Below are 26744 nucleotides of genomic sequence, written 5' to 3' on the forward strand. Positions count from 1 at the left end.
TATTTACACAAGCCACACGGTCAGTATTCCGAGGTGGGGGTGGAACAACATTACCCCATAAACATTACACTCCACACTTGTGCCGGCGGCCCTGGTTCGATCTCAGATCCAGGTCATATGGGATTTGTGATGGAAAAAGTGGCACTGGGGAAGGTTTCCTCAAAGCGCTTGGATTTCCCTTCCAAATTCTTATTCCTCTAACTGCTCCAAATTCATTATAATTGTAAATTACATTACGATATTACGTACAGTCTACCTCTACCGACCAGAGTCCTCCTTGGGAAGTTACCAGTCCCTTAATTGTCCAAGAAATTCCCCGTCTTTTATGAAACCAGAATGCTCATTGTCGTGTCCATCACTGGACACTGTCCTAAGCCAGATGTAATCAGTCGACACACACTTTCGCCATATTTGTTTAAGATCCATTTTAATATTATCCTGTATCTAGTCTCCAGTCTCCCATGCTGTGTCTTCCTTTCAGGTCTTCCGATTGGACTTTTGTGTGCATTTCTTATCCCCCCATGTGTATTGCCTCATGCTCCCTGAATTGGTAACCCTAATAATATTTGGTAAAGAGGATAACTTATGAAGCTCCTGATTACGTATTCTTCTCCAACGTCCCTGTACTCCTTCCATTACAAATAACTGACTTGGAAAATAAGCGCACGGCTCTCCATTCTTGTCATAAATTAAATAAAGATACTTATGATACAGAAATATGTTTGCTATCAGTTGTGAGTTTAAAGATTTTCGGTTTAAAAAAATACAGTTAATGAAAGTATAGTAAATAAACTCTGCACATGAAAGATTCGAAAGTTGTTTACCAACAGCATGAAAAGCATTCTAAGAGTATCGTGCCTGTCTGTGACCCTGATTAGGAATGTATCTGTATCAATTTCATACTGAAAATATGTCAGTGAAACGAGAACGCAAAACCATACCCCCGGGCGGTAACGTGTAATCACGTCTGTCTCCACCCTCACAAGACATTATGAAACTTCCTCAGTTGATATGATCTAATTAACCTAAGGACGTATAACTTTGACCTGTGCCCAACTACCTCAGCCATCTGTATACGAGGGGGGAGTCAGTAAGTCACAAATGGAAGTAATAGGTTTTCTGTGTGTATCACTAGGTAGCAACACAGTCCAGCTTCATGACAGTTTAGGTAGCAGACGCGCATGCTCATGCTCCTCATGCTCTGAGGCTGGTTTAGGCCGTCAAAATGGCGACTGTGCTTGAGGAGTGGGCTTCCGAAGAGCAGCGTTATCTTGTGCGTCTTTGTGGGCAAAAGGACTCAATGCAAAGAATATTTATAGAGAAATGTTTTTGGTGGGAAGTATTTGTCGCGTAAAGCTGTTCATAACCAGGTGGAAAACATTTCGCTGATAACGAAGAAATCGAAATGGATGTGCGGATGTGGCTGAGACAACGGCCAAAAGACATATGTTGTGGGTTTCAGCGCACTGGTAAAACAGTGGGCAAAGTGTATCAATGTTGGCGGAGGACATGTCGAGAAGTAAATGTTCTTTCAGGTTCGAATATCATGTGCTTTACGTTTCATATCCATTTGTGAACTATTTGCTGACTCCCCTCATATATGCACGTCACATTTTGTCGCGTGCCGTCAGTAGGCAAGAGAAACCTGCAGCGTATATTCCTGTCGTGTACTCGAAGGTCTCATTATGGACACCAGCCAACAGTGTGAAGGAATGTATCAGTCGACGTTCGAAATTTGTTCCATTTACGGCTGGCCGATAATCTACCCTCGTGAGTAGGAATGATACTGACGTTCAAATTAAAATAAATTGTCTCTGGGCTTAATTAATTAAGCACAACGCCATGAAGACGTATGTGAGAGTGGAAGTACAAATCCACGTATCCTTAACCTCAGCACCGAGATGAATGGTCAGCTTCATGCTTCGGTCTCTTTAACCCCGGAAAATTAATCACCGGTATCCTTTGCATAGGAAACTAGGTGGTCCACAGAACCGATATGGACGACGTGGAGAGGAGAAAAATCTTGCACCCACCGGGACTCAAAGTCCGATCCCTTGGCCGTCCAGCCCGTAGCCAGTCGCTATACCGACTGCGCTATCCATGCTCCCTGATAATGGTGCCGTACTTGAAGACGGAAACTGATAATGCATCATAAAATGTCTGTTATTTTGATGATGTTCCAATGTATTTAGTATTAGAGACTTAGTTTTGAGGAGCTGGGTTCTGTGATCTGCATAACTTACGATGTTACTGTTAGTCCGTTGGATTAAAGCAGGGATAGAGAATCTTTACAGTACCTGCTGCCCGATTTATATCAGAAGTTACTGATAACAAGTGACGCTAGCTAGGGCAATTGTCTCAGCGAGATAATGCACTTTTTCACACTTTTCTTAAGTTCTTGGCTTGTGTGCGGTTGTGTTGGCTGCGACAATAATGACAAATAAAAACAAACTCCGTGGTCTGTAGTCCGCAAGCGAACTATACCGACCGAGCTACCGCCGCTTGTCGGCGAAGCTAGTGCCAACTTTTGCGGATAGAGAGTGTCACGTGGTCAGCGCAACGGATCCCCACGGTCGTTAATCTTGGTTTTCTAGACCGGAGCCGCTATTTCTTTGAAATTGCTCCTCAATTATCGACAAAAATGACACCCATTTCTTTATTGAAATAATTCTTACGCCCTCATTTCATTTACCCACAGTTCAGAATAACCTAGAAGATTCTATTTGTTGTGGTTGTATATTTGTTGTATTTTTTGTAGTTGTAATTGTATTTACATTGTAGTCATTGTGTGTAGTGTGTCCTTTATTGTTTGTGTAGTTCTGTGTGCTGTGTTTTGTTTGAGTGTGATGTATTATTTTGTGTGTTGTGTCTCATTGTAGTACTACTGCCAGCGGATAAAAACCCTGGGGTCGACTCAGTCTCTAACAGAAATAAGTACCAGGAATATTTCTGATGGGGTTAAGGGCGGCCGTCGCGTAAGTCTGACAACCTTACCGCCATCTCTGGGTCGATTGTCTGGAGAATGTGAAAACCTCAACATCTCACAATCCTACGGATCTCCACGGCCTGTTACAGGGATAGCTTTACTTACTTTTATGCTATAAATATATTTCGCATATATATTTGAAATAATTTCATCAAGATATAATGTTTCATTTTATTTCTATGTGTGCCATTGTAAGAACGTCAGTTGTCATCAAAGCACGGCCTCTACGACCCACAACCTTATGGGCCTCCGCGGGTTGGTACATGGGGAAGTTTTTTTAAAAAATACAAGGCTATGTTTTCTTGCAACTGGACTATTTTTCTAGGTTACCACATTTCTCGGTATTCGTGGTGGATACATGAAATACGATAACAGCCACGGAAACAAACCATGGCTTGGTGAACTATTGAATTATCATTAACATGTGACTCCAGACATTAACATAGACAAAACCTGTAATCAGAGATGCCTACCAATATTTCAATAGGCGCCAGTGTTTCGAACACTTCCGTGGGAGTACAACCCGTATGTAGGCTGCATCCTGTTGCCTTATATTCACGCAAGGACACAAGAATATGTGACAGGATAGGGTGTACTGCGTAGCGTATTGCCGGTATTCGAAAGTGAATATAGCTGAATCACCGAATAGCACCGTCGACTTGGTGGAACTCCTGTTTGTACTCGGGAAGTCACGGATAGCTCCCCAGAGACCGCCTATGTTGAATGCGTTCTTTCGTGGTTTACATCAGTCCCTTCAGGCAAATGTCGGTACAGTGATTCCAATTAGGCCACGACCACTTCTGTCCATATTCTTTTTAATTCATTCTTCATTAAACATCCTAGGCCGTGCCACAGCTCAGGCGGTTAGTCACCGGCTTCCCACCGCGGCGGCAAGTGGGATTTGTGGTGGACAAAGTATCATTGGGGTAGGCTTTCTACGAGTACTTCTGTTTCCCACAATCACCATCTATCATGTGGGGCTGGTACAATAGGTCGAACAGTGGCCGCTGTACTGAGTGGACTCAGTCTGAACCCATGAGAAAAACAATAAAAACCATCCTAACATTCAACACTATAGGTAATGACAGCGGTGTTAAATAAACCATAAATACAGTAGACAGAAACAAATGAATCGGTTGGTTAGAGATGGGTGCATCCCCAACTTATGAAAGCGGCTGTCTGCGAACCTCACATCCAACAGATATGTTCCCTTTTCTAACTAACTGATACAATTTACATTTTCGTATTTTGAGTCTCTGCGAAACAACAAGTAGCTATGTTAAGAATCTTTGAAAAATAAATAATGGTTTCAGGGAACATCTAAAAGGTAATAGGTCCAAATATTTCTTGTTATTTATATCATCGCCATTGGCAAAACGGCTATTTCTTAATATTTGCATGAAAATCTCAATGCGAAAACAATTTATTATTCGCATATCTTCGCTAAAGACCAAGCAGAATTACTGCGAGACCACGTAACAATGCACTTCAAACAATTGTTGTCCTCAGCTGTAAACGTCTGTTCAGATATTGATTTTTTAATTCTATGCGTCCCATAAAACTGAAAGCAGACAATTGCAGCCTTCTTGTTTACGTTTAAGAACATGTTCACAAACAATAGTCTACGAGCAGTCAGTTCGCGGAACTGAATGTCTACGTACAGACTTCATATTCACTGAAATAAGTCCCCCATTGATGTTCACAAATATTTCTTCTACAACAGATCTTCACCGACAAAACCATGAACCTTGACTAATTAATTACTCGTATTCAGTGATGTAAATGGCTTTACAGAAATACGTAGACGCTTCAGATCGATAGAAATCCCTTAGAGAACTACCAATACATATTAAAACGAAATTATTACAATATAGGCTCGTTAATTTGTTCCTACATGCACTGTTGTCATGTGATGTCTTAAAAGAATTAGAAACAGCTACCTCAAAATGAAACAAGAACGAAGTAGACTGTGTCTACCCTCATTCCCAGCCCTGGGCCTAACTCGATGGAGAGGGGTCTCTCTTGAGAAAATTATAGTCACTTATGTGATCAAGAAATTTCCAGCTGTTTACACGCAGGAGAGTCAGCAAATAGGTCACATATGGATATAAAACGTAAAACACGTGATATTCGAAGCTGTGAAAAAATTGTTCTTTCGACACATCCTCCATCAAGACTGATACATTTGTCATATCGCATCGAAACCCGCGGCATAGTAGTCTTTCTACTGTTGTCTCAGCCACTTTCACACCCCGTCGGGCATCATCTGCGACTTTCGAACGTAATTCAAAGAATTCCTCGACCCAGTTGTGAACCGCTTTACGCGATAAACATTTCCCACCGTAAATAGAAAACATTTGTTTTTTAATGTCCTTTTCATGAGTCCTTTTGCCTACAAAGAAGCGCACAACAGAACGCTGCTCTTCGGTAGTGTACTTCGAGCACGGTCGCCATTTAGACTACTGAAACCAGCCTCTGAACATGCGCGTCTGATATCTAGACTGCCATGAAGCTGGACTGTGCTGCCACCTAGTGACACGCGTAGAAAACATATTACGTGAATTAGAGCTGTTTACTTCCATTTGTGACCCTTTACTGACTCTCCCTCGTAAAACCCGATGTTTCCCTGAGTATGCTTCTAAGTCCGAGGCCGTGTGTAACATACGCAACATAGCACTTCTTTAAGATTAGGGGATGTTCCCCTTTGTTAGACCCCGCCAAGCTTGAGCCCCCTCTTCTCTGCTGGCCGCGGCTGGCGGCGCCTCCATACATAGCCCGTGAACTCGGCAAGCGGCCGATTTAACGCGGTTGGACGTACCGGCATGTGTAATGAGTCACTGTCCTCAAGATTCTTCACGATTCAGTACACGACTCTCAGCTTTCAGTGCTCGTTGTTAACAGCGTTGTTGATAGATTCTTGGAGCCCCACTCGCTCACACCAAAACATCACTCATCTATACTTTCCTGCCATTGTATTCTGCATACACACGTGTTAATACATATTAGTCATGACTGGGCCTCTTTCAGTCCACTGACAGTACGAAATATACATATTAGTCATGACTGGGCCTCTTTCAGTCCACTGACAGTACGAAATATACATATTAGTCATGACTGGGCCTCTTTCAGTCCACTGACAGTACGAAATATACATATTAGTCATGACTGGGCCTCTTTCAGTCCACTGACAGTACGAAATATCTGTCAACAGTGAAAGTGGAAGTCACACAGACCGTTGCGTTCTAATGACAGCAGAAAACATCTCTTGAGTCTTGCCGTCCTTAATATCAGGAAATTTTGCTTCTCTTGGGCACAGGAATGCCCAGACTGTATAGTTCCAGTTCGACTGTGATAAAATAAATACCGTTGTCATTTTAAATGACGATTATTGCCGTTATGTTCAGAATCATCATCCGCATCATCATCGTCACGAATGGTAATATTATAATAAAGGTATGAAACAAACACAATCATAGTGTACTTAATTAAACAACTACCATGCCTTGAGTACGTCTGGAGGCGTGGAGGTGTGACTGTTATCTTAACCTCTCCATTAGACGAAGATAGGTGGCCGGCTTCACACCCCTGCCATTTTATTCGAGGGGAACGCACCCCGGTACCTATCGGAAGCTGGGAGGGCCACAGAGCCGGCCTAGACGCCTGAGGGAAGAGAGAAATCTCTTGCCCCTCGCGGAAGTCGAAATCAAATTCTTCTCCCGTGCAGGCAGTAGGCCATTCCCTATACCGACTGAGCTGTCTTGACATCATATACGTACATAAAAACAAAGTAAATTTGATAGATAGAACCAAAGATAAATAGATAGAAATAAAGACAGAAAGCAATGAAGGACGGAAATAATCAGCAGTTTTGCAATTCGAGCTTTGAATTTCGGCTTTTCCGTAGTTTTCAGAATTACTTTTCCTAGAGAAAACTATTATTGGTGGGAAAGCCAGAAGGAAAGAGACCACTGGGAAGACCAAGGCGTAGGTGGGTGGACAATATTAAAATGGATCTTAGAGAGATAGGATGGGATGGTATTGATTGGATTGATCTGGCTGAGGATAGGGACGAGTGGAGGGCTCTTGTGAACACGGTAATAAACCTTCGGGTTCCATAAAATGCTGGAAATTTCTTGAGTAGCTGCAGAATTGGCGGCTCCTCCAGAAGGGCTTAGCTCCATGAGTAAGTAAGTAAGTAAGTAAGAGAAAACTATTTGTGAAACACCCTGTAAAACTGGGTGGGGGTGATCCATTTAGAGTGGGAGGTAACTTCCTCCCTTCGATCATGGATGTTCAAGTTGCGGAAACTTAACATTCTCTCTCGTCCTTCCCCTACTTCCTTAGCCTGTTTCTTTAGAGGGACCGCGCGGTTTGAATCAGTTATTGCCTTGTACTTGCTCAAACAACTGGATGTTGGTTTAAATCTCACTCCGGCATTGTTGTGTGACTAGGTTTCTTCTGTGTAGGTGGAAGCCTTGCAATCGGCCGATCCCCCGACCTAGGAGTCCTACCGATTCTAGAAAAGCATTTTCCGGAACCGGGAAAAAGAAAGCCTTGAACAGCATTGGTCTGTACGACCACACTAGAAAACATGAAGATGTCCGCTTTCTGGAACTTGGCGCCGTGTAATCCCGACGAAACTCGGACGCTTCGGCGGAACATATCGCCTCCAAATTCAGGGTCGATGAGTAAGTCAAGCAAGAAACCAGCATGTCGCACGCAGCAAGGAGAGCAATGCTCAGTTTTCGTACAGTGAACCGTAAGTTGAAGCAGACCTATACATACATTTTACTTTTTAATTGATAGTGTGGTGGGACTAAGTCCCTTGTACTGCGGCCACTTCTGGCCAATTGTACCAGCCCCAGATGATAGGTGAGGGTGATTGTGGAGCAATTTGTGGAATGAAGATTGGCAGGGGAAACTTAAGTACTCGAAGAAAACCTGCCCCAGCGCCACCTTTTCCACCACAAATCCCACTTGACCAGACCCGGGATCGAACACGGTCCGCCGCGATGGGAAGCCAGCGACTAACCGCTTGAGCTATGGCGCGGCCTCCATGTTACCTCAGTAATATGTATGTCCTGCAAACGAAACATTATCTTGAACCCCCATTGCACTTCAACTATTTCAGGATGCTACCCATCTTAACACGGAACCCGATCACAGTGCACTTCACACAAAATGAAAGCCAGTAAGTTCTGTAGAGAACTTACGGCCCACGAAAAGGTAAAGCTATCCCTGTATAACAGGCCGTGAAGACCCATAGGTTTGTGATATGTTGAGGCTCCCACATTTTCTAGACAATATGCTCACAGATGGCGGTGAGATTATCAGCATCACGTGCCGGCCGCCCTTTACACCCAGGAAGATTCCTGGTACTCATTTGTGTTGGAGACTGAGTCGACCCCAGGGCCATAAAACGGCTGGATGGATTAAGTCAATTGAAAAATCCAATGACTTCATCACAAATCGAACACGCGACCTTCCGTCTTGTAGTATAGTGCTTCAAACAACTACGCTACTGCATGTCACCTACGGCTCACAAACATATATATGTAATTAAAATCATAGCTTAAGGCAATTGAAAATTTGTCCCTCTGCTTAATTAATTACCCTGCCAAAAATATATATGAGTAGTGGAGGTATAGCTCCATCCTTCTTGATCTCGGCACTAGATGGAGGTGGAAAGAGCCTCCTGTACCCACGGTAGGGAGAAGAGAAAAATGTTGCCCTTACCGAGAAACGAAACCCGGCCACCCAGCCCGCAGTCCGTCGCTATAGCGACTGAGCTATCCCGGCTCCAGAGGCCTAAGTGGATTTTAATTGTGAATGTATGCCCTGTTTCCACTGCTGTTTGCAACCTAGGGACGGGAGCTTGGGTTTCGGTGGGTACGTTGCTCCTTGCCGCACCCTGCCAGTTTCGGCCGGCCTTTCACACGGCTCCCACTTTCACTGCTGTGGGTTCCGCCTTCAGTTTGGGAAAGTGAATGCAGATCTCCGTGCCAGTAACCCTGAGGACCCCTACATCGCCAGCGAGCTATATTTCCAAAGACGCGAAACCGAACCAGGCTTCATGGCCTGAATGGCGGCTTCTAAATTATGTTTAGTTATCTATTTAGCCTTCAATTTTACGCACACAAATTTCTGCATTCTCATTAAAGAAGTTTACATTTTATAAAGTTGCAGCACTATCAGTATTACTAGCTGGAAAAGGAGATTGGATAACTAATTTATATTACGAACATGAAATACGGTCAGTACAAAACTGAAATACATTCAAATCTAAATAATCCATTTAGATGCACTGACAAATGAAAGAATTTCAAACTAGTTCCACGATATAAACTGAAGGGACTCCAATTCTGAAGATCGAATAATTAAGTGAATTTGAAACAGGTTTGATGGCCTATTACGGAATGAAGACTAAGAAGTTTATATCCATGGATATAACATGTCTTGTTTATCTCATCTTCCTTGGTTTGATCATCTCGCTGCAATTCTGTGGAGAATACAAATTATCTATCCATGGTTCTACAATCCTCTGTTGGACCTTGGCCGCTTTTTCAATTTCTTAATCCTATACACAGTCGGTAGGCCTCCCTGGACGGAGGATCAACTCGTCAAAAGACCGCAACCTACATAGAACAACATAAAGAGAATAAACGCACACAGACGTCCATGTCTTGAGTGGGATTTGAATCCAAGGCCCCAATGTTCGAGCAGGCGAAGACGGTTCATGCCTTAGACCGCGCAGATATTGTGATCGGCAGCTCATAAAGCCACAAGAGTTCGTATGAGTCGTGTTCAGAAGTCTCTGCTTTTTACGGTGAGGCCTCGTAGCTCCACCCCATGCTGCAGCATCAGTATGTATTGTACATATAAAGGAAGGGTAATGAAAACCTATGTTCACATTTGTATCACGTCCTTTTGGCTTTAAATCTTTAAATTTTTAAATTTAATGTCTGTAAATTATTGTATGCATTCATGGCTGAAAGGCATTGAGCTATGAAGTTTTTTTTTTAATTCTCTTAGTTGGGATTGACGTCCAACTGGGTCCACTTGGCTCGGCGGCCACTGATTAGCCTATTATTGCCTTTCCCGGGTGATTATGATGATGGAGAATTTGTTGGAATGAAGATTGGCAGGGGAAACCGAAGTACTCTGAGAAAAACCGCCCCAGCGCCACTTTGTCCACCACAAATCCCACTTGACCAGAACCGGGATCGAAACCGGGCCGCCGCGGTGCGAAGCCAGTGACTAACCGCAGCTATAAAGTTTACTTACAGCTTTACAACTAAGAATCGCCTTCGATTAAATCTGTAGTTACAAAAAATCACGTTGGAATGTAACACAAATCATTAGTTGTGTGCTTTTACGGGAGTCATAGCTAATAATGTTTCAACTTTCATTTCCAGGATGAGTTAGAAGAATGAGTGGTGATTAATTAACGATCAGAGCGCACGAAATAGCGGGGAAAGCGAGCCACTCACGGCGCTTGAAGAGAACCGTCCTTCGTTGAATGAAACAAGAGTTAATTACGCTCTTCTTCCAAAGGCTGAAATAACGTTTGAAAATATGACGGGTTTCCAGCTTTCCATTTTAAATAAAGAAACATCCAGTTGTTACAAAGCTCCGAACATTTGCATATATTCCTTCAAGTTCCGGATTCAATTCCTCCATGACTGATATATTTCATACTTTCCTGGTATAAGTTTTAATAAACCAGGCCTGTTCCTTCTACATTCTCCCCAATTCATAATTCAAAGTCATTCCCCTAGTCTACGTTAAAACTTATGTGGCTCACAAAGTAATGTTTAAGTTCAAATATAAGGGAAATCTCTATTTTTCGAAAGAGAAAGTCAGAAAAATAAATTTTTGACAAAACTGAAAACGCAATTTATGTCCGATGGTAATAAGCAAAAAAGAAATAAAAACTATACCTCCGTGGCTTTAGTCCGCAAGCGAACTATACCGACCGGGCGACCGCCGCTTGTCGGCGAAGTTAATGCCCACTTTAGTGGATAGAGAGTGTCAAGGAATCCCAACGGCCGTTAATTTCGGTTTTCTAAACAAGAAATAAAAATTTCAGCGCTTAATAACTTCTATATAGGCCTAACTACAGGCATTTTCACAAATGTCGTTAGGAATAATAATAAGAATTTCTCATAATCGTCATCTTCATAATTATTTTGAAGGACTCGAAAAATAAGGCGAACCCTCCTTCCTAAAAACGGAATTTGAGACAAATCCTCGCCTTATAACCGGGCTAATATGGTACTATTGCATGAAATGTATACATAGTGCTTATCAATCTGTGTGAAGGCTTTATCTTTAAAGCTACATAAATATATTTCATTTAATTCGATCTGATGCTTCAATTCCGTGAAAAATCATATTATGTTCTTCCGGGCTATAATATAGTGTAAATCGGTAGGTCATCCTCAGGGTATAATTCTTATTTTCTATATTATTTTATTTCGGCATTTTAATATATATCCAGACACATTTAAGTTCAAGTTCTTCTTTGTTTCTTCAGTGCTATACCTTATGGTAGGAGGGCCATAATTAAAATAAAAATTATATCCGCTTACTGTTAATCTTTTTTATTGCTAGTGGGGTGGGACTAAATCCCTTGTACTGAAGCCACTTCTGGCCTATTGTACCAACCCCAGAAGATAGGTGAGGGTGATTGTGGAGCAATTTGTGGAATGAAGATTGGCAGGGGAAACCGAAGTACTCGGAGAAAACCTGCCCCAGCGCCACTTTGTCCACCACAAATTCCACTTGACCAGACCCGGGGTCGAACCTGGGCCGCCGCGATGGGAAGCCAGCGACTAACAGCTTGATCTATGGCGCGGCCTACTGTTAATCTTACAATGGAGAAAAAACCATCAGAATTACTGGGTTTTCGAAGTTTGTCCGTCGTCCGATATTCTAGAAGCCAGAAAACATCACGTTTCGAAAACTGGATCTCTTTCCATCCTCAGGTGAGGAGGGTCCTTAGAAAGAACACACTGAGTGGATCAGTGATTGAGGTTAGATCCTTCTAAGGCAGTGGCTCTCAACGTTCACGTGATCGCTGAGCGGTAAATTCATTTCTTACAAGAGGAGGGCCCGGTATATTGATGCCAGGGCCCGGCGGTTGAGAAAAACCGTTCTAAGGAACTAAATATCTCCCCATCACATGAGGAAGGAAACAGATCCAGTTTCCGAAACCTTATGTTCTCTAGTTTTTAAAACACCGGACAATGGACGAAGTCCTAAAACCACTAATNGTTCAAACAAAACACAATACACAAAACACAACAATAAGGACAATAAATATTAAGGCTGAAATTACTCATGCAAGTTGTGTTTGATGGATTAGCCATATTTATATCATTACTAACTACGTGAGAATACGAAACCCCCCATGGATCACACTCTTTCACCTAAACTTCACGACGCAATCACTGTCGTCAGAATCTTAACAGGCCGCGGGACCGGTGGCTCGTAAACAAAACTTCCCGTTATGAAACTTGCATGACGACTGCTGGCTACATATTCCGTAACCAGTCAAAACAGGTGTGGCGAGGATGTGTCAGCATCATAGGATGTCACATTCCATGATTTGGCCTCTCCACTTTCGCTGCAGTGTCTTGCTTACTACAATCCTGCCACGATTTAATGATCACAGGTATCAGCAATGTGCTGTCCGACTCGAAACAGCATTGACCCACAATCATATTTTGGCCAGGAACATTACCAATGGTATATATTTTTGCCAGAACTGCTCCACTAGAAATGTTGGTATGTTCTTATGACTGGATCCTTCGACGTTTAAGTTTGAAATTAATATCTGACAACAGTGCTGCATTCTTCAGCCCAAATTGGGGCTCGCTGCGGCACACTGAGGCGGGGCTATGGATCATTAAATCGCGGCTGAACTGTAAAGAATCTTTCTAACGAGCCATTAATCATCAGCGAATGATAAATCCAACACAAAAATTACTTTAACGCAACACGTGCGTATGTTCTTACAGCGTAGTGGAAGCTAAGCAGAGAACCGTGGCTTTCACGTAATAGAAGTAGTCTTCTGTATTCTGTTGTCTTCATCCATATAGAATTGTGATTATGAGAAAAAATATTAAAGGTCAATTGAGTACTGTATTGTTTAACGATGGAGAACATGGACGGATGCTGCGAGTATTTGAGAACAGGACGCTGAGGAGAATATTTGGACCGAAGAGGGATGAAACTGTGGAAGACTGGAAGAGACTCATAATGAGGAGTTTCATAACTTGTTCCCTTCTCCAAGTATAATTAGACTGATCAAATCAAGGAGGATGAGAGGGGCAGGGCATGTAGCTCGTACTGGGAAAAGAAGACTGCATATATGATTTTGATGGGGAAAAACATGCGGAAAGACACCACTAGAAAGACACACGTAGGCGGGAGGGCAATATTAAAATTGAGCTCAGAGAGCTCTGTTTGATGCCTTCTTAATGCTGGTTTATTGCTTCGATTTTCGATTTTTAAAACGAAGAAAACATGTACCTCCGAAATGTAGGTTGATTTTCAACGGACTACAAAGCGTTATGTCTCAGAAGATAAGATTCTTCTAGGAACTAAATAAGTGGAGAAAAAGAGGAAACGGGAACAGTAGGTACGAAACAGAAAGAAAGACGAAAAGAGGGAAACAAAAACGCCGTGTATTGCCCCACACCCTGACACTGACCCACTCTACAGAGCTCTCAGTAACCTGCTTCACAGGTCACGAAACATTCGGTTGTGTTCTCACAGCCTGAACGCATCCTCCGTGGGGTCGTCGCTGAACAGACACAAAAGCGGCAGTTTCGGGAGATGAGGTTCGCCATTGTTAACACATCACCGTTACCGTCTTTGTACCCGATGAAGATCCGTTATATAATAAACGGAAGAACGAATCGGAGGTTCACTTAAACAGATTCTACCGCAGTCGTGGATCTTGGCATTCCTGAGTCACTGTACGTATACTGGGTCAAACAAATCCGTGACGGGCAAGTAAGCATGGATGTCGAACCGACATTTCCTCAATTTCCGCAATCCCGACTACAGGCCTATATCTAACGATCCGTGACGTCTTTCAATTAACCTTCCTCGATGTCTCGCTACGAACAGACAGCCTCGTATTCCGTCCTTCTGTGGTTCACATACTTTGCATTTGTTTGTAATTTTTTATTAATTAATTAATTAAATTTATAGCAGATTTACAATCAACTCTCGATAATATGGATAATAAGTAAATTTGTTCTAAGTAGGTGTCTTCAGTAGAGAAGTCACCAGCTGATGATACCCTGACAGGTCCTGTAGAGGAATGGTGATGGTTTTAATCTTCGTCACCTGCGGATTGTGGTAGGTCAGACGGCCACTGGCTCCTCAGTCTTCTTCTTACATTTGGTGGGTTGCTAATCTCTGCAGCTAGTCTGTTACTGTGTCCGAGTATGCTTCGGTGATAGAGTGTTGTATTTCTTCTATGGCAAATGGGATTTGCAGATCAAATATTTCCATTTTATGTTCTTACACTGAAAATGAGATGCAAAGTTTCGCAGCCATACCAACGTAACAAGCTGGACATCTCATACGAGACAGTCCAACTACATGGAGAGGAGACTCTGCCTTATGCGAACTCCAGGTCCCACTAGCCCTGTGGGCAGCGTCTGGTAAGGGCATCTTCCCAGGGTCATGTGGCGGGTAGGCAGGACACTTTAGCCACGGTAGGCAAACTGCCTAAAGAAAGGAAACTCTGGATAAAAACACCGACCTCCTAGAGAAGAGGTTTTGCAACAGGCTGGTAACTTGCTCAAGTAATATCCTCAAGGGTATCATGTTTGAGAACTGAATGGACTAACAGACTCAACCATTGCAGATCATCATCATCATCATCATCATCATCATCATCATCATCAAAACAACTAGCACAGTCAGTAGAATTTCCGAAAAGAGAGGACACCGATAAGAATTATAAAGGATTTTAATTGGGATTTAATAATGATATGGGATAAAATTAACTTTTAAATTCTTGTGCCTTTGTTTTAGTAGACATATCGGGTCACACACTGGGACTTCATTTATGCAGCGTCCAGGTTCAGAACTCTACAAAGATGGCTGCTGATGTTTGCGACCGGACATGAAAATTTCCATGACAGAATATCCACTTGCACTTAATTCTTTATTAGTTAGAGGAGCATTATTTTCTGGAATGTGAAGCCATATAGTTTATTAGAAATTCCCTTACATTTCGGTGGAACGCAGATAAATTCCTACCAGACTACACGGCATCTCATCCCAGAAGAGAATCTCACACTCTCTATAGGTGCCTCCGTCAGAACCTCAAATCATGCGTTCGTTAATTTATTTATCGACACATTGTCTACTAGATATACTTATTGTGGCGTATAGACCCCTTGCTAGCCAAAGACCTCGAAACAAACAACGATACAGCAGCCGTTGCTATGCAAGGGCACGGTAAATACATCTCTACAACAGTAGTCTATAGTCACACACCCCTAATTCGTGACAATATGTAGCTTAGGTCAATGTGACCTTCAATTACAGATTACGAGCAAGCAGAAGGATGGAGCTGTGGTACATTTTGAGATACACATGTGACACTTATCTGGTGAGATTCAGGAAGACTACAAGGAACCATGGCGAATATTTCCGGTGTCCGAACCGAGGATCAAACCCGATACCATTCCAAGAAATGGTAACCACTGAACTTCCGACGTTCCATACGGACACTCAAAAGAATTTAGCGTTGCGCCCTTTTAGCACCAAACTCTTACTAAACTGATACTTATCTATTGAACTGTTTATGGGTCATGTTGAACCTAATTCATATGAACAATTGAGGCCTATGTAAGTATAAACACAAGTTACTTGTTGGTATGAGGGTTGTCGGTGTGTAATTAATTTTGATTAAGCGCAAGATGAAAAGATCGTGATGAAATGTTTATCTCCCGCACCTGAAAGTTTACGTCATGCAGGCAGTATTACGTCACTCGCATGTAACCATTTATCCTGAATTGACGACGAAGTCTCCAATTGTATTCAGTGTGATGACTCACAAAATATGGCTGTCTGCAATTCGACACTATTCTGAGCCAATTTCATCCATCACATCCTATTTTCTTTAGATCTACATTAATACTGGGAGCCGGGACAACGTAGTCGGTATAGCTACTAGCTACGGGCTGGAAGGCCGAGAGTTCAGAGTTCGAGTCCCGGTAGGGTCAAGAATTTTCTCTTCGCCACGTCGTACAGACCGGCTCTGGGGTCCACCAAACCTCCTATCTAGTGGGTACCGGGGCCTCTTTCCACGGGGGTAAAGCGGCCGGGGCGTGAAGCTGACCACTCACCTCCAACTAATGCCGAGGTCAAGAAAATGTGGATCTATACATTCGTTCCCTCATAAGTCTTCATGGCGTAGTGCTTAATTAGTTGAGCGTAGGGATAAATTTACCTTTTTACTTAACATTCCATTTCGGTCTGTATCTCCCAAATAAACTTTTCCTTTGAAGTTTTTAGCTAAAATCCTACTAGTATATGCACTAACCATATACTGTATACCTGACACTGGCCCGGTGATTTCGTCACTTTCAGACGAACTACTTGTAGAACTGAGTAAGTACAACCCCATAATTCCAGCTGAGGACGGAAACATATTCACTTTCCGAAACGCTGGGTTCTATCAGAATACTAAGCCGCCGACAATTCCAGAAAACTCTATAGTCCCAAATTTAATATAACCGTTAACAGAAGGCTCGAGAATTGGCCTATACGGACGATCACACATAGCGAACATAGCTCCTCACAAGAGTCTAAGACCGTCCACCACCGGAGCTGGTCAAGTTGAAGGGATACTTGTCCTCTTGAGGTGGGTTATTTCAGGACACTGTCAAAAGGTAGGTCGATCACAGAGGCCATGAAATGTCTTCGCCCTCTCGAATACTTGGATCATAGGTTCGAATCCCACATAAGGCCTGGATGTTTGTTTATTTTCTGTTTTTGTTGTCCCCTGTGGCTTTCCGTCGGGCTGATCCCTTGTTCAAGGAGGCCTAGCGACTGTTTATAAGCTTAAAAATTGAAGTCAAACGAAACTTTCACGGATACCCTACGCTCCAGATAGGTAGGTAGATAGGAAGGTAGGTAGGTAGGTAGATAGATAGATAGGTAGGTAGATAGATAGATAGATAGATAGATAGATAGATAGATAGATAGATAGATAGATAGATAGATAGATAGATAGATAGATAGATAGATAGATAGATAGATAGAACATATAGCGTCGAATGGTAGATAAATGATAAATTGAAAAGAATTCGTAAGGAACCGGCCGTGATCTAATCTAGTTATTAACCTGTCATTTGTCTGGAGGAAATACATGTCTTAACACGATGAGAACAGCACTCAAGAATTTAGAATATTCATGGCTTATAATGTTTCCGTTGTCATCTGGTACATCTGTAAAGTATGCTCACTCAGTGAGACTAATTTATAGCTATTCAGAGGCTGTTTAGCCACAGGAATGCTCTCGGCAAGATCAAAAACCTTCGGTCAACTTCGAACTACTGCGGTACCATCCTGTCAGAGAGCTAAATTATTGTCCATCCCTGGAATGGTAACACATTTCTTTTAAGTTATTAGAGGGACATATGAAACCACGGAATGTTTTTTATAACACGATACTTATGATAAAATCCTGTTACGCCTCTAATAACCATGCTTAAAGCCTACGAGCGCATGAGTTTTAGACGTAAAGAGAAATGCCCTCCACATTCCAAATTACTCGGAAATAATGAAGTTAGAATAGCTGATCAAGAACGAATCCTTCGGACTGGCCACGGTCGTTAAACCGTAGTTCAATCGACTGCAGGTCCTAATTGTGTGCTCAGTCCCGTGTGCGTTTACTTCATAACTGTAGACGGCTGGAGTTCCAGCTTCCTCCATAGACTCTACCCCCTGCAGATAAGACTAGAAGCAAAGCATGCTCACATTTGAGCGCTTCTTTAGACTATACGTAGGAGCCGAGGTACTGTAGTCGGTATAGCGACTGGCTACGGGCTGGACGACTGGGGGGTCGGGGTTCGCGTTCCCGTAAGGTCAAGAATTTTCTCTTCTCCAAATTGTCCAGACCGACTATGGGGTCCACGCAACCTCCTATCCAATGTTTATCGGGGGGGGGGCTCTTCCCAGGGGGTAAAGCGGCAGGGGCGTGAAGCTGACCACTCACCTCGAGCTAGTGCCGAGGTCAAGAAAATATGGATCTATACATCCACTCACCCATACGCCATTGAGCTTAATTCGTTGAGCACAGGGACAACATTCCTTTTTTGAGATTATACGTTCCTATGGGCCCTGATATTCATTTGCGGCTGGGAAAGCATAAAGGTACAGTTAAACTTGTACTCAATTAACTCAGGGCCATCCCATGAAAATATAAAGGTATAACTCCACTATTCTTGACCTCTGCAATAGATGAAAGTGAGTGGCGAGAGTCACACTCCTATCGCATTAACCCCAGGGATACAGTTCCTTTGTGTAGTGGACTGGGTGGACACCAGAGCAGGTTTGGAAGAGGATCCTGGCCCTCCAGCATGCAGCCCGTCGCTATACCGACTGAGCTAATGAATGCCACAAAAACGATGACTCTACAGTTATAATATCTGATGACGTAAAGTCTATAAACAAATAAACAATCGTCACGGAGCAGAGTTACTTTAGAGAAGATGATAGTCACTCACCTAGTCGCGAAATACCTCATATGGAACCCGAAGGTTCATTACCATTTTCGCAACGGCTTTACGCTGATCAGTCCCCTGAACCACATGACCTCATTTTCTTAGGGATCAGTTTATACGAATTCCTCTAGGCCTTTCGTATGATCTTTTCGCTTCAGGTTTTCGGACAAAAATTTGGTATTCATTCTGTATTTCGGCGTCCTGTTGCAAATATTTAACCAAACGTTTATGTATTTACAGTCCGTCCATAATGCAATTTTAATGGAGTTTAGGTAATTATTTATTTTATTTTAAGTGGATTGCAACGCACTTCAGAACAGTGCAACAGTTGGACGCAATAAACACTTGAAGATGGCCATCTATGGCAGAAACATGTTATATTAAATGTTAAATAAACAAATGTATAAATAAACAATTGCTTTTACCGGTTCTCACGGTCTCTTCGCTTGCAGATTTCTTATATTTTTTCTTCTACCCTGAAGATGGAGGCGATACGTTCCTCCGAAACGTCGGTTAACACCACATATACACGGTGCCAAATCCCAGAAGACTGCTTTCTTCATAGTCACCGCCGTGAAAGCCTCAAATCTTACAATTGTTGTATTATTGATGGACCGAATACATAGACGTTTAGTATTCATTTCTATGCCATTCGTTCTATATCTTCTATTCGTCTCACCCTCTTTCAATGGATCTACCTAATAATGTGTGATGAGAAGTACGAATTACGAAGTGTATAATTTCATTCATTCATTCATCAATGGCTCTACAACCCTTTGTTAGGCCCAGGCCTTCTTCGGTTTAGTAATCTTTTCTACGCAGACGGTAGAGCTCCCTGGACGAGTGATCAGCCCGTCGCAAAAAAGCTACCTACTCACAGGACAATACAAACACAGAATAAATGCACACACAAATATCAGTGCCTTTGAATGGGATTCGAACCCATGATCCCAGCGTTCGAGCGAGCGAAGACGGTTCATGCCTTAGAGTTCGCAGCCACTGTGACTGGCACGAAGTGTATCACTGTGCAAATTTTCTCCATTCAAGTGTCATTCAGGCCGCACCATAGCTCAAGCGGTTAGTCGCTGGCTTTCCACCGCGGCGGCTCGGGTTCGAGCCCGGGTCTGGTCAAGTGGGATTTGTGGTGGACAAAGTGGGGCTGGGGCAGGTTTTCTCAGAGTACTTCGGTATCCCCTGCCAATCTTCATTCCACCAATTGCTCCACAATCACCCTCACCTATCATCTGGGCAGGTACAATAGGCCAGAAGTGGCCGCAGTACAAGGGACTTAGTACAACCCCAGTATAAATAAAAAAAGTGTTATTTCCTCTCTCTCTCTTTCTCTTAGGATATGTGCTCCTTACTATCCTCCTTTTCTTTTTTTTTTTTAATTGCTAGTGAGGTGGGCCTAAGTCCCTTGTACTACGGCAGACTATTATCCTCCTATAAGTCTCTACTCAATTTAAGCGTTTCCCCTAACCTTAACTAATTCCGTGGGATAGAATATTTTTTGAGAAAATAATGGTCGTATATATGATCAAGAAATTCTCCGCCTTAAATTGAACGTGATTATTTATCATCAAGCCCACCGGAGCCAGCCACTGGATTCTGCCCTGTCAGTTGACTCCAGAGAATAGCCTCTCACGGTATTTCTTTAGGGCTCGTTTTAATATTATCGTTCAAACTACATCCCAATATCCCAAACTGTAGCCTTTTTTTTAGGTTTCCTGACAATAATTCTTTATAACTAACTCCATGGAGCTGAGACCTTGAGAAGCAGCCAGTCGCTCAGCTACTTAATAATTTCCCAGCATTTTATGGAACTGAAGGTTCATTGCCGCCTTCACAAGGGCCTTATCCTGAGTCAGATCAAACCAGTCCATACCATCCTACCCTACCTCTCTAGGATCCATTTTAATATTATCCACCCACATACGCTTTGGTCTTCCTAGTTGTCTCCTTCCTTCTGGCTTTCCTCCCAACAGCTTATATACATTTTTTCCTATGCGTACTAATGTCCTGCCAATGTAATTCACCTTGACTTGGTAATTTTAACTGTACTTGGCGTAGATTACAATTTATGAAACTCCTAATTACGCAGTTCTGTCCGTCCTTTTATTAATTCATCCCCAATACCATGTTCTCAAGCACACTCAGTCTTCGTTCCTCCCTTAATATCAGAAACCAAGTTTCATACCCATACAGAACCCTTGGAAAAATCACAATCAACGAGTTTTGCTAATATATGCAATAAACTGATATTGTTTTCGAATTTTCGGTTTCTTCACAAACGCAACGTTCCGGGAGGCGAAGGAACGTAGCCTTCGTGGAATGAGACTCGACTTCAGTGTTTAGAGCCGACAATAGAACTTGAAATGAAAGCGTGGGTGCGGTTCCTAACAGAAAGTCTGTACAGTATGTCTGACATACAGCACACACAGAATAAATGAATACGTTTATGCATATACGCATAAATACAATACTTTTTTATGTAATATCAGCTTTCTTCATTCTAGAAAGCTTCCGTAATTACTTTACTTTCTTTCCAATACTTAAACATTCCACATGACCTTACCATAAGCAAACAGAAAGTGTTCAGAGTTTGAAAACACAACACATCACACAAGTGGGACGTAAGAAATATTTCGACTGAGTACACACCTGCTTAACATTTCAAAGAGATTCCTTTAATAAGAAATAAATAATAATAAAGAACTACAATAATAATAAATAAATTGTATTTCAAAGATAGTTGAAAGTAAGGAAGGCAGTTCACTCGAAGCTAAAGCAGTAGGTTCTCAGAATTACTGGGTTTTGGGGCTTCGTCCGTTGTCAGGTATTCTAGAAACTAGAAAACACAACGTTTCGGAAACTGGGTCTGTTTCCGTCCTCAAGGTGAGGGGAGGAAGATACCTGGTTCTGTTCTGGCTTAGAGTTTCCATCGAGGCATTAATAATCTTGATTTAAAGTTGTGATTTTCTTCAGTAATTCCAGGCTATAGGCCATAGTGGCTTGAACTAAGCTTCGATCAATTACACATCCTTAACATTCTATGAAAAATACATTCAACAATTGGCAAACCCCGTTAAACTTATCCTTACGAACCTTCCATCGAACCAGGAAGCCAAAGGCACGAATATATGAAGACAATAATATATTAAAATCTGATTTCAGTTTTAAGAACCGTATTTAAAGTATGCCAAAATAACTCACTCTATGGGACAGAGTTCTTTTTAAGAAGCTGATAGTCGCTTAGCTGGCCAAGAAATTCGACGTCGATTATGGAACCCGAAAATTCAATACCGTGTTCAGAAGAGAATGCCAATGAACCTTAACGTGAACCAGCATAATCCACTCGACAACCTTACTTTTTAGGATGCAGTTTAATATTATTCTCCCATGTACGCCTAGATCTCCATAGTAGTTGGTGTCTTTCTTTCAGAATTTCTGATAAAAAAAAATCCGTAGTACTCATTTCTCGTGTGTTACAAGGCCAGCCATTCATTCTTAAATTTTCCTTCGAGATATTAATCCAGCCCGTAGGGCATGTAGCACGAATGCGGGAGAGGAAGAAGGCGTATAGAATATTGGTGGCGAAACCAAATGGAAAGAGACCACTTTGAAGACCAAGACATAAGTGGGTGGACAGTATTAAAATGGATAGAGGGACAGGATAGGATCCTATGGATTTGATTGATCTGGCTTAGGATACGAACCATTGTGGGTTCTTGTGAAGACGGTAATGAACCTTCGGATTCCATAAATGAACTTCTTCGTTCACTTCGGTTTTTCTAGATCTTAGACATAAGGTAGGACTCCTTGGGGGGGGGGTGATCAGCTCGTCGCAGGGCCTCTACTCGTACACAAACACAGAAAAACACACACACACAAACTAAACATCCATGCCCTGAGTGGGATTCGAAACCACGATCCCGGTTTCCAAGCAAGCGAAGACAGTACATGCCTTAGACCGCTGGGCTACCGTGACCGGCACAGCAACAAATGTCAATATTTATTTGAATTTGAAATTTTGTGTACGTTCATATTACAAACATCTCACTTGTGAACATGAATTAGTATGTGATCCTGATGTTCATACAAGAACATTGAAGCACACTTACTAAGTAGCTATAGATATCCAACTCCATGGAGCTGAGCCCTTCTTGAGAAGCCGTCAATTGTGCAGCTAATCAAGAAATTCCCAAAATTTTATGGAACACGAAAGTTCATTACCCTGTTCACAACATCCCTCTACTAGTTCCTATCCTGAACCAGATCAATCCAGTCCATACCAGCCCATCCCATCTCTCTAAAATCCATTTTAATATTGTCCACCCACCTACATCTTGGTGTTCTTTGTCGTCTGTTTCCTTCTGGCTTTCCCACCAATATCCTATATGCATTCTGCTCCTCCACATTCATGTTACATGCCCTGCCCATCTCATCCTCCTTGGTACATTATGGATACGTTGTTAAATACTCGTACACATGCACTCTTCTCACCGTCATTAAATGAAGCGCCGTATACATAACAGCCAGTCCATGTTTACGTACTTGCCACAGAGCAAGATGTAGTTTTTATCAGCATCCGACACGTAACAATAATTGTCAAATCTCCGATATTTTCATTGTTGTTCTCCGGTAACTACGTGTTTTGAGCCTTGTATAGAATATGAAAATTCGTTCAGGGTAACATACATCAGAATGATATCACATTTAAATCTAGAACATGGTTTTAATGACGTGTGTCTGGTCATTTCTTTAAACATTCACATCTGAAGGTCAGAAAGTTTGGTTAAAATTGTTTGTGTTAAAAGAGAAGGAGCATCATTTAAAAAATTAAGGGTGATGGGGAATGGTAAAAATTTACATTTGTAATTTGGAACTTTTATTTAAGATTTATCTTTGTGTTACAGTGGCTAAGCTATAGGCCCATGAAAATAATCTCCATAATATATATATAATTATTGTTGCTGGTGCAACTAATGGATGGCAAAAGCTTGAACAATGGAAACAAATTGTCTCTTTGCGATTGTTTTTTGTTTTTTTGATAAATGTACCTGAAGCAGAAACGTCGCTCTTCTCACTAATCGAAACATGGTGTTACTTTTCATTAAGATCGTAATGTGCCGACTGTCGGCCCTTGCGATGTTCATTTTAATTTCACTTGGACTTTCTTCAAACCCTTCATGCGACTCAATAATTGTATCATAATGTGGAAAAACGTCTTTGAGAGCACATTTCTAATTTTAAACTTGTCTACATTCATTTTACCTAAACGAAAACAAAATTAGATTGCATATCTTTGTCATATTCGTACATCCAGCCCAAAGCAATATCTCACTCAAGTCTCAATAATTGTTATAATTTTTTCAAGTTTGCATTCCTGTATGTAAATAACTTGATTCACACTATTTTTGCACGAAACGTCTAAGAACACGAGTTAACAATTTTTTGAGCTACACCAAAATAACTATAACTCACCATCTCCTTCTTGTCCTGCGCATGCGTGTCCACTGCCTTCTTCATGATGGTATGTTGTCCTCCAAGGCGCTGGACCAGGCGTTTCTCTCGGGCTCTTGTGTAATTTACTTCAGAACAATCGCACTAAAAATACCAACAAATAAACCGACTGAGGTTACTATGTTGTGCGGCTTGACAGAGTAGATAAGTGTCAACGTTTCAGACTAACCTCTAGATCACCCTTATACCTTGAATATGAAGCCAGCAAGTCCATCCGAAACGCCTGTACCTATCTATAACACTACCCAACGTCATATTCCAGAAGATCGTAAACTTTCCTGTGTTTAATTAATGAAGCACCACTCTGTGAAGACGTATGGGGGAGTAGAGGTATAGTTCCAGTATTCGGGACCTCGGCATTAGAGAGGTGGGCAGTCAGCTTCACGCCCTTGCTTCTTTACCCCCCCCCCCCGGGGGAAATAGCCATTGTATAAGAGGCGGTCTGGACTTTAAACTAAAAATAAACTCCGTGGTTTTAGTCCGCAAGCGAAATATACCGACCGAGCGACCAACGCTTGTCAAAGTTAGTGCAAACTATTGCGGATAGAGGGTGTTGCGTGGCCAGCGCAACGAATCCCCACGGCCGTTAATTTCGGTTTTCTAGACAGGGGTCTGGACTTTACGAAAATAATTTTTCCTGCTCCTGTTGAGACTCGAACGTCCAGTCTCTAGCGTTGTTGCTATACTGATTGAGCTATCCCGGCTCCATCTTCAAGAAATATTCTAAATTAAAATGACTACCGAAACCGCAGGCTCTTCGAGATTTGAGAGAATATGCAATAAGAAATGGACACAGAATTCAAGCGGTTTTTTTATATATAAATTATATTAATCGGTTGTTCGCCTGCTGTACCGACACGTGCCATCTTGTGGTAGCCCACGGCAACAGTCGGTAATGAATCCGCTGACCCAGTTCCGCTAACATGGCGAGGTTCACGAAAAAGAAAGAAACCGACAGAACTCTTCTTTAATGAGCCAGAAAGAGAGACCATTCATACAAGTTCCTGTTACCGATAACTAAACTATACGTCTATTGTGAAAGTTAGGCCTACTTCAGTGATTCTTGCAGAAGCTGCATTTCTTTTTACAACATACACCTAGAGATCATAGCCTACTTCTTTCTAAATCACAATCAGAATAGTACTGACAACACACAAGCGGCATCTGTTAGTCTTACGTATGTGATCAACGTGTAAAAACAACAGTAATATCAACATTAACGTACTATAAATGAATTCCCAAACCACTGTTCTTATACAACAACAAATATTTTGTTTTTGGACATTATCCATCGGCTTGTCTTTATCTCAAAATCATCTTCTTTATTTTTCAAAACACAGTGTATCGGAGACTGGATTCTCTCTCCGTCTTCAGGTAAAACCTACTCAGTTGGGCACTACGGACTATCTCTATATTGGGCCCAACTGAGTGTTTTGAAAAATAAACAAGATAGTTTTTAGATAAAGACAGGATGATGGATAATGTCCAAAAGCACAATACTTGTAGTAATGTACCATCGTCCCAAACTTTTAGATCTTATTTACAATTATTATTCCTCATAAAGCACACCCTAGACCGAGAACAAAGAATGAACATGAGGCATTGAAAGAAGATTAATATTATCTGCATTTAATTTAATTTCTTCCAGTAACCTTCTCTCTCCACAAAGTATAGAATATGTAGTAAGGATGAATTTAATTTTTGTTATATGATTTTTTAAANACGGCGCCAAAACCCAGAAGACGACTTTCTTCATATTTTGTCTCATTTATTTTTGTACTGAATGTGTGTTTTCGTCTAATAAATGTCTGCAAAGGCATGCAATTAGTGTTTTACTTAGTTTTCCTTCATTCATCAGTGGCTCTGCAGCCCTTTGTTGGCCCTGGCCTCTTCTTCAGTTTCGTAATCATTTTACACAGACGGCAGGACTCCTCGGACGAGTGATCAGCCCGTCGCAAGGCCGCTACCTACACACGGGACAACATAAACACAGAATAAACGCACACACCGACATCCATGCTTTGCGTGGGATTCGAAACCACGATCCCAGTGTTCGAACGAGCGAAGATAGTTCATGCCTCAGACCGCGCGGCCACTGTGATCGGCATTTTGTTAGTGAGTTTTAGTAATTTTCAAGGAACGGTACTGAAATTTATAACATTGTGCCTTTGTGGAACGTGGGTTTGACGGCTCTACAAGAATCAGTTAGGTCGTAATTGCGGGGGTCGCCTATAAATCCGTTTTGCCTGAATTTGACGATGATTCTACATGAAACTCGAAAAGGTTAGCAGGTTGATGGTGACCTTACGTTCTCATTTCTTTTCAGACACGGGAGATATAGAAACTTCAACAATATTAATACTCCGTCATAAAATACTACTCATATACGGATGGCACTGAGCATCTCACTATAGGATTTCCTGCTACAACCAGAACATATTATATACACTTGGTCGTCGACTTACGACCTATGC

The 26744-nt window shown here is 42.0% G+C and overlaps 1 protein-coding gene and 1 long non-coding RNA gene across 13 annotated transcripts in view; one reads left to right on the forward strand and one right to left on the reverse strand.

Moving 5' to 3' along the window:
- Positions 1-26744, reverse strand: part of LOC111868449 (centrosome-associated protein CEP250) — a 119668-nt gene that overhangs the window by 38639 nt on the left and 54285 nt on the right. For 8 of the 12 annotated variants that reach the window (XM_023859088.1, XM_023859086.1, XM_023859085.1 and 5 more), the window contains one exon: positions 24232-24354. The exons of the other annotated variants lie outside the window; for them this stretch is intronic. In XM_023859088.1, the coding sequence (XP_023714856.1) occupies positions 24232-24354 (123 nt within the window). The remainder of the gene's footprint in view (positions 1-24231; positions 24355-26744) is intronic. 12 annotated transcript variants of the gene reach the window in all.
- Positions 8-10615, forward strand: LOC117282629. The gene is made up of 2 exons (XR_004513447.1): positions 8-1535; positions 10402-10615. It is a non-coding gene; the product is annotated as an uncharacterized LOC117282629 (long non-coding RNA).

Source organism: Cryptotermes secundus, unplaced genomic scaffold, assembly GCF_002891405.2.
Source record: "Cryptotermes secundus unplaced genomic scaffold, Csec_1.0 scaffold106, whole genome shotgun sequence".
NCBI classification, from domain to species: Eukaryota; Metazoa; Arthropoda; class Insecta; order Blattodea; family Kalotermitidae; genus Cryptotermes; species Cryptotermes secundus.